The 12,766-nt window shown below is 41.0% G+C and overlaps 1 protein-coding gene across 1 annotated transcript in view; it reads right to left on the minus strand.

The window, feature by feature from the left end:
- SUMF1 (sulfatase modifying factor 1) overlaps positions 1-12,766 on the minus strand; it is a 34,158-nt gene that overhangs the window by 5,174 nt on the left and 16,218 nt on the right. Inside the window, exons 4-6 of the mRNA XM_009818200.2 lie at positions 11,956-12,078; positions 11,133-11,247; positions 10,062-10,175 (exon numbers count right to left, since the gene is read on the minus strand). Of these exons, the coding sequence (XP_009816502.1) occupies positions 10,062-10,175; positions 11,133-11,247; positions 11,956-12,078 (352 nt within the window). The remainder of the gene's footprint in view (positions 1-10,061; positions 10,176-11,132; positions 11,248-11,955; positions 12,079-12,766) is intronic.

The following is a 12,766-nucleotide window of genomic DNA, read 5'->3' on the forward strand; positions in this document are numbered from 1 at the left end:
GCACACCGGCCTGCACATGTAGTGGAATCTGTGATTCTCATGAGCTCCACTGCTATGAAACACACACACACAAAGCCGTGAGCCTCCAAAAGGAGTTCGGAGAACTTCCACTTTTCTAAAGGCAGTTACACGGTTTGGTGGCCAGTTGCGATGAGGGGCTGTAATGCCTGACATTTGATGTTTATTCTCTTTCCAGTCCAAAATCCAGTCTGAAACACAAGTTAGTGACTCTGCAGCAAGACATCCTCTATCATCTCCCCATCACTATGTACTAAACTTGTTATTATGTGGGAACACGACAGCTAAAGAGGTCTGCAGAAAGCACTGCACTTATGAGCAACAATTTTGTAACTGCGTGCACATTTGCAGCGTAACATATGTGATTTATCTGAAGTGCTTATGAAATTGGCCCTAGAATTGATTTAACAAGGTTATTTCACTCTTCTTTTTCAATTCCAGCTCCAAAGGATAGCCTAATAGTTCAAGGAGAAAGCTGAGCTTTCTTGATAACATGCTCTTTTGCTTGTTTTGATGCTTATTTATTACAGAGGTGAGCAATTCTCCCACTTCATTCCTTTTAGCTGTGAGAGTTACTACTGCACTCATCTAATGATTAGAGACTACTGCGATACTTCATGTTTCCACTGTTGATACCAAATATTCTTACATGCTTTCTACACTCCACGTGCATGGCAAAACTACTTCTAGGAAGGAGCCACAAGAATATCTGTCTTATAGAAATGACAAACAAGATCAAGAAAATAAATTGTGGTTTATTAATTAACTGGCAAGCCTAGCCTAGAAGTTAGTACTGCCATTAAGAATACTCTCAAAGTTGTAAGATTTGCATGTATTTCTATTTCTGTACCTTACACTAGCATGCAACAAAAATGTTTTCTGACCAATGCACAAGCCTCCAATAAAGAATTTTTCACCTACCCTAAGGTACAAGCTGTTGTTTCTTCACTGGTTGGTAGGGTGTGTAAATCAAGTCTGTATTTCTAGACAAAACCTTATCAGAAGGATTTGTGGAATACAGGAAGAAAAAAAGAGCTGTGATGTTCTTCACATCCCTGCATTTTCTGCTAAGACCATTACCTATATCAATAAATATAGGTCCCAAGAAAGTCATCAGCCCATTTTTTAGCAGTTAGGAAAAAAGAATTCATTGCTACAGAATATGTAAATCATACAAAATAGTACCATAAAAAAGTACCATAATAGCTTAAAACCAGACAACTGCTGAAAAAGAAATCTTGCCAATTATTTTGTCTCCTGCTGTCCAGCAGCCAGCCATTTATCCTGGAAGTATCCGAAGGGCGCTGTGCTTTCTGCAAAGCCTTAAGAGCAAGGCCTTGACCAATACAAACGCAGTCACCAAAGAAAAACTTGACTTCTGTAGTATCTCCTGAATCCAGGAATAACTTCCCTTTAAGAAGTAGGTTCCTAGAGCAGGGATTTCACCAGGAATGACGCCTCTCCAGCTTTTCTCAGTGTGCGCTGATTTGACCAGTTCGGTTACAGCTGGTCATCGTACTGTCCTACCCTCTATCGGGGGCTCTAGTTGTCTCTGACCCACCTCCTGCATTCCCAGAGGTGAAGTTCTAGAAGAATCAACACAGGACAAGCATTTGTAACACTGAATATAAACCATGGGGACTGTAAGAAACCCCTGAAAGCTGATGTTAGTATGACAGAAGCTACTGACTGCATCCACTGAGCGTGACTGCTTTGAGTCTTCATATCAAAAGCTTACCGTACTGAAGCTTCAGCAGTTTCACATTTATTGCAAAATTTTCTATGAGATAGGCAAAAAAAAGAAAATTGGCCTACTACTGCATTTAATACCCTATAAATACTTGAGGAAAACCACACCCACAGGCAGCGTCCGCTCGTTTCCGAGCCAGAGTGCTCCTCCACGGGACAGGCTTACTCCGTTTCCAAGGTCTCTGGAAATTGTCTTCAGGAAAACTTGTGTGTAGATGCACTGAGCCCCACTCCAAGATAAGCCACTAACAAGCACAATCAACTCAGCCTGTTAATCTCATTTTAAGGGAAGCCAGGGTAGAGCCAGCCAGAATAAAACTGACCTCAAAAAAGCTGCACGAGAACAAGACAAAACAGAGAACAATGGATCTGTTGCGCAGGATTTCCCATTAACAATTGTAATGCAAATACAGGGCAGCAATCTTTGCTATTAGCTCCAAAGTTACTTTTATAAACTAAGAGGAGCGTGCTAATTCAGGATTAGGTTTATTGTCCAGCCATAAGACTATTGTATGTTTCAGCAATTATACAGGGATAACATATACTGAAGAAGCATGTGAACCAAAGAAAATGGTAATTGCATAAGCTCTTTTTATTAATTACAAATACCTTCCACCAGGCAAAAATTGAGCATCAAAGCTTATTTGGTAACAAAAACCCAAGTTAAATTGAACGCCCCAGCCTCTGAAGCAGGATGACAGCACTGAAATGCTCTACCACCTGCAAAAATCTGATACAGTGTTCTCCAATAATCTGTTCTATTACACAATATTATCATCCTCTTGATAGATAATTCTTTAAAATCACTGAAGGCAAAGAGTTTATCATAAAACAACTGGCAAAGTTCTTGGAAAAGCAGAAAATCATGACATTAGTTGGAGAATCAATCACTGCCTGTTTGACAGCTGTCTATGGGATATGTTTAGTTCTCTTGCTGTTGATACTTCCCTGTCTTGCTCTGCAGTTTAGCAAAGGAAAAGATGAAAGGAAGTCGGGATAACCAGATTTCCCTATAGTTGTATCTGGCTACTTGCAGATGCACAAAATCAAACGCGCAAGTAACTGTATGCAAGAGACCAACTACATTGATACCTTTCTCAGCTCATGCCTGCACTCAGATTAAGTTAAGGGAAGTGAAAAAAAGAGCCACAGATCCTCAAAGGCAGGGCACAGTGAATTCAGTTCTTCTCCCTAGTGTTAAAAATTCAGCTAACAAACTCTCCTCATTGGAATGCTATTGTGGAGTTAAAATCAGAACCTAACATTGAACATAGGAGGCAGTGATTACGCTTTCATTCATACGTAGCTCAGCTTCTCTATACCAGGCACCACCTATCACCAAGGTACCCAGCAAAGCCACGTGAGCTGATCTGAGAACAACCGAAACTAAGCGAAAAAGACATACTTATCCCGGACTGATGAGCATCCCCATCACCACTTACATTGTTTTGTACTTCTGTAGCACAGGTTTGTCTACCCAAGGAGCATGTGGTGTTGGAATCAAGCATTGCATTGCCTTTTTCTAATGGTTTTCTTTTGCATTCTGTCCAAGCCCCCTACTTAGCGCTAGAGACCGAGGACTTCAAAGTCGCCCAGATGATTTGTCAGCATCCCAGCAGCCGAGGGCTGTATTTGCATTCCTTTACTTCAGGAGCCCTTTACTACAGCTCCCAACAAGCTCACAGCTCAGCCACTGCAGCAAAGCTCAGGGCAAGCAGCTGTCCTTCCCCTGGACTGCCTCACGTCTTGGTTTTGTATTCCCTTCTCTACCCCAGCCTTACTGAAGCAACCTCAAACATGTCACGTGCAGGAAGAAGCCACCTGGACTCTATTTTCTTAGCATATGAAGTTGAACAATTTTGTCTGGGCAGCTAGAAGGGTGCTGCAGCTCCTTGGTCTACCTGTAGTGTGAACTCTCTGTCATCCAAAACAAAGACCCTTTATCTCTGGAACTGGGAATGGAAGAAGCCAAGTCCCTACAGACAAACTGGAATAAGAGATTTCAATTTCTTGAAAGGTGTTAAGAGCTAGATGTCCTTACCAGCAGCATCCTGCTTCTGATGCCGTACACAAGAGTTACATACCTGCTCTTCTGACCAGACTCCTTTTCTTTGGGTGGTCTTTCTCCTACCTACATCACTTGCTTGAACTTTCTCTTGTTTTACAAAGAAAGTTAGCAGCCCTTACAGCGGAAGATGTAGGAATGTAAACTCATTCCTGTCTGAGCACTGCCTGCTTAGAGCGTATTTAAAAAAAAAACCACCAAACCCCAAAAAACTTCACTGCTTTGTCTTCCACAGAATTACACAGACTTCAGGTACAGCATCCTGAAAAGCCAAGATCCCCCCAGACAACAGCTTTTCTAGAATAAAGCATGCATTTAACATACTTGGTAAAGCAAGAGTGCGCAAACATTATCTTTGGCCAGACAATGTTACAGCTCAATATCGCGTATTTCTTATAATTAAAAAAAGAAGAAAGGCTGCAACATTAGTATTTGCTCATGCTTGTATCTTCCTTATAGATAAAGGAAACCTGCTTTGATTGTGCTTACCCATAATAAAAACTAATCAGAGCACAGCAATTAAGGTTACATTTGATTAAAACAAGCAAGTCTTTGTTCCATCAAACTATATTGGTTTATGCTATTATCTGGAGACGTGCACCACCTGGCACTGAAGTGGAAGGACATTTGCTGTCCATATGTACAGAGACAGAGCTGCCCAGACTTTGATCCCAGATTTAAAGAACAGAATTTACTGTATATTGGCAAGTTTATTTTGTAGTATAATGTTGTAACAGACATATTGTAGTCTAATTGCATAATTACAAGTGCTTGTGCATTCAGTTACCAAAGCTTATAAGTAGGATTATTCTATAAAGAGTTATTAAAATACATCATAGAAGCTTTTTTTCTAAAATAAGAAAGTTGTATTTCTTTTATTACATCAAACAAATGCTTTTTGAAGTTGCATCATAATTTCCTATGCACAGTCAGCTACACAGCCACTCTGTTTTGAGCTAAATCAGTTTTCAAACAGAGAACTGCAGGTCATAAGAAACTATGCACTGTATACAAAAAAATCTGAGCCAGAAGTCACAACAATTAAAATGGCCCCATAAAGGGACTGTGGTTTGATTGATCTCACACACGCTTGGCTACTGTCCGCCAAATGATCATTTATATTTTTCAAACAACGAAAAAACTGCTGGTGCTTCCTCGTCCTGCCCTTGTGCACCAAATAGTAGCTGCAAGATGTATTAAAGAAACCTTTTTTGTAAGTTTGTCTTAAACTGTGGATTTTTTTTCCACTCATGAGAAAAATCAGCCCAGAAATGCTTGTTTTGACAGCAGCAGTGCTCTGGCTTTTCACCCACTGCTAATACTGGAGGAGTTGAAGTATCAGTTTTACGTTTTCTCAAGCGGCTTTTATAACTCCCTCCAAACTGAGTCTGACGACACAAAACCCACTTTACCTACATGATTAAGACATGCTGCAAGACTGCCTTTGTACTGCTATGTGGCCCCATTCTGTGCAACTCCAAGATACCTTCAAGTGCAAGCAAAATAATTTCAGAGAACAGCAGCAAGACAGCTAGCTCCTTCATCTTCTGGCACCCACTCCAGTAAAGAATCCCTCAGTAAAGTATCCCCAGAATGCACAATGCGTACTGGAGAACAGCCATGGTAGGTAACGGTCTGGCACCCTAAATCTAAATGCACGACAAAGTTCTGCTTAAAGAGGCTTTTAGTGGTTGGCAAACACAGAATATAGACAAGACTGTGCTGAGAGGTGAAGTTAGAACAACAGGTCACAATTGAGAGACACTATTCCACTTGAAATTCAGAAAGTTTAGAGTTTATTTCCATTTCCACGTGTAAAAGCGTTTTCCACAGACAGCTATTTTAGATTTGGCTTATTCTGGTTTGTTCTGGATTCCTGATATGTGAGATTTCCACTGGACTATCCTGCTGCACTAAGTGAATGTAACTCGCTTGGATGCTTCCCATTTTTTTTCTGGGAGAGTAACAATCCTATTATCTCACATGGAATCAAGAGACCATTCACTGTGTTCCAGATGACAAATAAGGTCATTCACTATATACAATTTGTTACTTAAAACCCATCCAAACATAATACTGTTTGTTTGCTTTCACAGCTAGCCTAAGTACAGTACACTAATCTCCACTGATCCTGTAGGCTTGTAAAGTGGGGAGACTTTCATTTGCTTAAGTCAAAAATGAACAGAGACATTTGCAGCTCACTACACAAACTGCGGAGAAGGAGAATTCAAAATAAAAGCCACTTGCTCCTTATGTTTTGAACAAGCCACTACTACTATACAAACAAGTGTCTGGACTAGAATAGTTGAGGAGACTTTTAGTTGTAAAGTGTCTAATTAAATTCTTAAAGAAAGGTCTGTACAAACCAATCTCCAGTTATACTAATGCTCTGCTCTTAAAAGTGACTTCCGTAACAGATTATGCTGCCTTTCAGTGCCACTAACTTGAAAGTTCTGGCTGCATCCCCAAAACCCCACTATTGCTAACAGTGTCTGGTGTTCCGGGCACTTCCTACCTTGTCATTTGAAGGACCCAGTACCAAGCTCTGCACTCTATACACTTCTGGAGCTGCATAAAAATCTTTCAAGTTGGTTTATTTGGCTTCCGTACTAACCTGCACAGGTCCTACACCTGGCACAGAAGAGGAAGAACATTGTTCCATTGTTAGAGCATAATTTAAATCTAATACCTTAAAAAGTAGCAAGCAACTTAGAAAGCACTTTCAGGTGTCCCAGTTTATTTTTGCTCTTGGTAATTATTTGTGAATGCAAGCTGATCAATTATGGGGAAAAAATAATCTTTGTGCAGAATTCCATACGTTCCTTGTAACCAATCCACAGTATACCCAAAAATCTATCCACTACTGGAAAACTGCTTTGAAGATTTCAGATGTTAAACTAAGTACATTAAAAAACTTTCACTAAGCTCTGACCCTCTGGAAGAATTCCTAGTCTTTTAGGCATAAGGAACACATCCTATATATAGGTTACGCTGACTTGTACTCTGGAGAGACTTAAGAGATTGGCTCTGATAGATAAGGTGCTAATAATTTTTAATGTCTCAGAAGATACTGCAGCCTGGCTATTTTGGGACACCTTTTCACATTATGAGATTCAGTTTCCTTATCCATTTAATCAGAAAAACCCTTTGGAATTCACTCTGAAGTGCTCTGCCGCAGACACTAGATTCTGACAATTAGTTTCAAAGTGAAAAAAAACTAAAAGCATCATTGTTAACACCTAATTTTTTAAAAACTTTCTGAAGTGTCTGCAAAATGTTTGTGCCAAATTTAAAAACCTAAGCAAACTCATAGCCACTTAAGTTAAACAGAGAGCAAAAGTCACACGACACTTGTTTCTCACCGTCACCTTAATTCAAGACTGAAGCACTGCTGTATTGACATTATAAGCACAAAAGCGTCTCATTTACATAAGTCCTTCTAATGAAGGGAAAAAAAGGGTGGTTGGTTTTTTTCCAGGCATCATATCACAGCAGCTGAAGTTCAGCAAAATACACGAATCTAGCTAGCTGGATTTTGTGCAACTTGGACAAGCTGGGAAGGCTGACACAGGCAGAGAAATCTGTTTTTATAAAACAAAATAAGGTGAGGTTAACTAGCACCAATGGCAGGGAACAGATTAGCTGAAAGCTACAGTTTGGATGAAGAGTCATGAAGGTTCTCTTCATTATTACCACAGTACCTTCCACATAAATTAATTGTTTCGTGCCTTTCACCTACAAAGGCCAGTCATCTTACATGAACGAAAAAAATGCTCTAAGACTTTGCCAGTGATGACACAGAGCCTTTAAGAAATATCTGTTTAAACAAATCATGCACATTACCTTACGCTAACCTACAGACTAAAACAAACAAAAAAACTCTAGAACATATCTAGCTGCAATAGACCCAAGATCTGTGACTTTTAAGTTCTATATATACACAGCATCAAAAGTGTTTTTATTCTCTTTTGATGAGAGAATCAGCCTAGTTACTCTATTTTTGCTTCCCAGTGTTGCCGCTTCTTACTAGGCAAGAAGGCTTCTAGAGAGCTGTGCACTTTTCCCTGCCCCGAGAGGTCACCGTCCAAACAAGCAGCCAAAACTGAAGTAGCTGTCAGACTGAGAGGAACACGAACAGGGACGGTCGCAATACGCTATGAACTGCCAGACATGTGTTCTTGCCCAGGGACACAGATGCCATTTGTCTCTGAAAAGCTGCGGGAGGGTAAGGGGTCCTTTTCCCCTGCCCCAGTTAAGGCAGCGTATGCAGATCACGGTGCACTGGTTCCAGACACTGAGGTGAGGCTTCAGTAGTGAGAGGAGCAAAGGAGAAGCTTCCCTGGTACAAACCGTGGTGAGCGACCACACAGTCTGGAACGGAAAGCTCAGCCTTGCTCGCTCTCCTCCTCCTCCCCTGACTTACCAGGCTGCAATCAAATCAATACTCACCTACTCTGACATAGGAAAGTTTGCTAGTTTTATTGTTCTTCACTTCCATCCAAATTCACATTCTGCCAGCTACTCAACACTTCATCTCCAGAAATGTTGCTCTTCAGCTGGCCTTGTTTCCATTCATAAGGTACAAAAAAAAATTTATCCTTAGTTGAATATAAAACACTCACCGGAACGGAAACAGAATTGCAAGACAGCAGATGTTTCTTTCCTAATCAATCAGTACGCAAACAAGAAAAAAAAAAAATTAAAGAATCAGTTTGAATGCTAAGTGTAAGTTCTAGATAAATTTCAGCTGTGTATCTATTCAAGCCATGAGTCCATACTGGAAAGACAGGTGTGTTTATACATTCAAGAGACAATTCATGCAATACAGCTTTCCATTATTGCTGAACTGCAGAAACAGGCAGAAAGTTTTGACTACCGTGAAATATTGAAATCACATCACAGGAATTTGTGCAGTACGTGAGAAAGGTAGTAGATGGACACACAACACAGCCAAGGTCCCAAAGGACAAGGAGGTTCTTTAGCTATTGCTAGGCCACTAAGACTGCCTACCAACAACAATTAGAGAACAGTCCATCCTATTTTAAACCAAACCAGAAAAAAGCTACAGTCCCAAGCATTTCAGTTACTTGGGAGGATATATGTAGCGTGCTGTCCAACGCATAGCTGAAGTCACAAGAGAGACCTGTGGTATCTTACTGGGACACAAGTAACTTGAAATTGGCCAACGTGATTGGTATGGGTTAGGAGGTCTCCAGATGCTCCATCAGTGTGATGGAACTGGTAGCACAGATCTCGAGCAATCGAGACCCCAAGATGAGTCTGATTTCTCATGCTAAACACATCCTCCTGGAAGAAGAGCAGAATGTCAACCTCTGCAATGTACAGAACAGCAAAAAAAAGTTTAGCAAGTTCCTCAAGCTACTTCCAATTGCGGACTTCCCAGAAAGGCCTCCAATTATGTCTGGCACAGCAAAGAAAGAGTACACGTCTTATAAGAGACCACAGCACAGGGACACTCAAATCCTGCAGCAAACAGAGAGCTCCTGCCCCGTGATGTTTAATTGGTTTTCACATTACAGATAACTGTGTCTGAACAAAACAAGCTCTGAGAGAGCATAGCAGTGCATTTCTCAGATTTAGTCATCCTGGATAAATGAGAGAGGAGATGTAATACTAGAATTTGAATCTGCTGAGAGATACTGTATGAGAAACCCCACATACAAAGGTTACCCTGCAGGACCTCTTTCTCTGCCCACCACAAAGAAAACTGAAGAGTAACCTCGCAAAGCCTGATAAGCTACTTCTCCCCATAAACTTCAGCTTTATTACACGTTGAGTTTTAAACGAGCTAGCAGAAGCCATAAAGATAACTCATGATGGTTTGTTCTCTACCGGGGCGGGAGGAGGAGTAGTACAGCTTGTAGCAACATAAATGAACAAAAACCTTCCTTTTTTTTTTTTAATAATTCCACTGCATTGGCAAATTCTTGATTTATGTAATATGATGCCGGTTTGGAAGTATTCAACTGCTAACCAGTTCTGGAGGCCCATCCAGCAAAATATAAATAAATAAAATTGCACTACAGCAGCACAGTTCTGGTATTGATGACTTGTGGTGTGATACTTCCTAATTCACCAGTACACAGCCCATCCCACCCGAGAGAGAAGCAGCAGAGGGAAGCAAAGAACAGCACGTTTTCAAACAGCAATCAGATTAGAGTAGCAAGAGGGAATTCTATACTTCATGCGATGCCAATAAAATACTTACAGGGTTGTGAACTTCATCTGTTGAATGATGCACAGCCCACCAGTCAGACGTCCATTCCCAGGCATTTCCTACAATGTTGTACAAGCCATATCCATTGGGAGGAAATGCAGTGACCTAGACAAGATATGGAACACAACTGCCAGTTCTGTAAACCACTCAACATGAAATAAGGTTTTTAATCCTGAAGACCAGTCTGCTGAAGGTACATTTGTCTTTACTAGGAGCTTCTGCCTTCATATCTCAAAAGCAGACACTGAGTTAGTAGTGCAGAACCATAACACTTTTACATACTCCATTTAAATAAAACTGAATGAATGAACGAACTATTATCATCCTCAATGTTCTCAGCACCACATTTCCACTATGGCACATAGCATCTTCTCATTGGTTTTGGAGATCAACCCTCTACAGAGAGGCAGTGTTTGACCAACAGACACAGACCTGAACATAGCATTAGTGACCTGACGCCCATGCCCACGCTCACAACTTCCAGATTCCCCTTCCCACCAAAGAAAAGCAAGGGTCGCTGTCAACTCATGCATATGCAGACTTCTCTACTGATGAAACTTCTTGGACTTACTGTAACTACCATTTAATAATTCATTCACATTCTTGATTGCCTTTAAAATTCCACTCCACTGTTTGCCGTACTAGACAGACTCAGCCTTTCCAAAAAGGGAAGTTTCATTTCTTTTAAACTATTGCATGATTTTTGTGCCTCGGGAACAACTACCCAAAAAAGGAGAGTTCAAAAAATTGTAATGCCACAAGTGCAGGCAGAAATTATTTCAGCATCTGACTGTAAACTGACAGGAAAGGGGGAAAAAGAGGTCAGTTTGAGAGGAATGAAAAGTTAAAATGAAAGTAATCTTTACTTTTCAATTAGCTTTTCAAAAGTGTCCCTTGGCAATACTCAAGCCTGCAGTGAAATATACTGTAACTTTAAAAATCTAAAGGTGAAAGAGTACAGGAATGGAAAACAGCCATGGTTCATTGTGTGGAACACAGACCTCAATTTTAGGAAGACTAAGTTCATTTCCATATGATTAATTCACTTTGAGACACACTTACAGGCGCAGTTCCTCTGTATCCATCTTCCGCAGTGTTATGAGTTGGGAATACTCCCTGCCAGATATTGGCATAATGTTGACCTTTTGGCTGAAGCTTATTGCCCCATGGGAAAAGTCTATTAAAGACATACAGAAGAACAGTTGTCAAATGCCTTTTTTTAAATGAAAAGAAATGAGACACACCACACACATCCCCCTCCTCCCCACCTTACCCTGGAGAACTGTTTGTGTCCCGGTTCCATTTGTACCAACATCTAGCAGGTTTTCAAGAAGAGCAAGGGTTCTACAGGGACAATTTGTACGTGAAGGAGGGAAAGGCAGCACTGCCCTGTGCAGTGTGTACTCCGGGACACAGGATGGAGAAGACAAAGGTGTTTTTCACCTTGTCTTCCCCCCTTCCCCAAGCCCCCTGTCAGATATCAGGTGGATCCAGTGGCCCTGCAGCTGCTGGGCAGCGATGTAGTTATTTACTTCTTCAGCTCTTCTGCAACTCTTGCGGCCTTGGCACTAAGCTCCCCCACTATGCCTTTCATCTCCTGCAATAGCAACAGTCCTGTGTCTCGGCATTTTGTCCCATCTCCTGCTCTCTTGGGCTCTCTGGATTCTCCTCCCATTATAAAGTTCAGATTACAATATACCATTTCGGTATTTAGGGAAATTCACTTACCTAAAGGAATCTGCTCAGAGTTAAGTCAGTGTTACATTTACCACAGGTGTGCATACTACACACAAAAAAGACATTGAGGGTAATAAAAACACAACCCTTTCTTAACTAATAAGTACCAGTTTTAAACATCTATCAGGGACACATTTGGGACAGGTACCTATTTTCAAGGCCCCCTCGACAGCTGTATTCCCACTCAGCCTCAGTTGGCAATCGTTTCCCTGCCCATGTGCAGAATGCCACAGCATCATTCCAGGAAACATGAATAACTGGATGATCCATTCTGGGGAACGAAATAAATAGGACAAGATCATCAGCAGAACTAGGCAACCTCACAGCTATACAGCACAAGCACTTTATGAAACTCTTCTAGAGATGGCCACAAAGGACTGTGAGGGAGTTCAACGTTCAGTCGCAACCAAACAAGGTATCAGATTACTTTTACAGAAAAAAACCTACTTAAAGAAAAGCAGCAAGATGCTGGAAGGGAAATACATCAAAGAAAAAAAAGGAAGAGAAAAAAATTAACTTCTGTTTGTCTCATCATGCTCTTACATACATTTGTGGCTTGTGCTTTCTCATGGTCTCACCTCAGAAGCCTGATGCACGCAGGAGCCAGTGAAGAACTATTGATACACTGGCTTCTGTGGAAACTTAGGTGCTCAGAGACCCAAAGGAAGACACCAAAAGCCTGCAGCATTACTGCTCCTTGCTAGGCTAGTTTAACAGTGTCTTAACAAGAAGCCAAGATTCTCAACAGGAAAATTTACGTTGCAATTTAATGGCAAATGCTCTACACTTCGCCGTGCACTCTTCTCTTAGCTGCAGGTTCTTTCCTTGCTGTCAGTTGTGGGGATTTTGAGGAAGAGGCAAGATGAGAAAGAGTCCTTACTCTTAGCAACATCATCTTTTGCAGCACCCAGTCCAAGAAACAGTGAACTACAGAAATTTAACAAAAAAGTATTTTTCTT

This window comes from Gavia stellata, chromosome 12 (assembly GCF_030936135.1).
Source record: "Gavia stellata isolate bGavSte3 chromosome 12, bGavSte3.hap2, whole genome shotgun sequence".
Classification (NCBI taxonomy): Eukaryota; Metazoa; Chordata; class Aves; order Gaviiformes; family Gaviidae; genus Gavia; species Gavia stellata.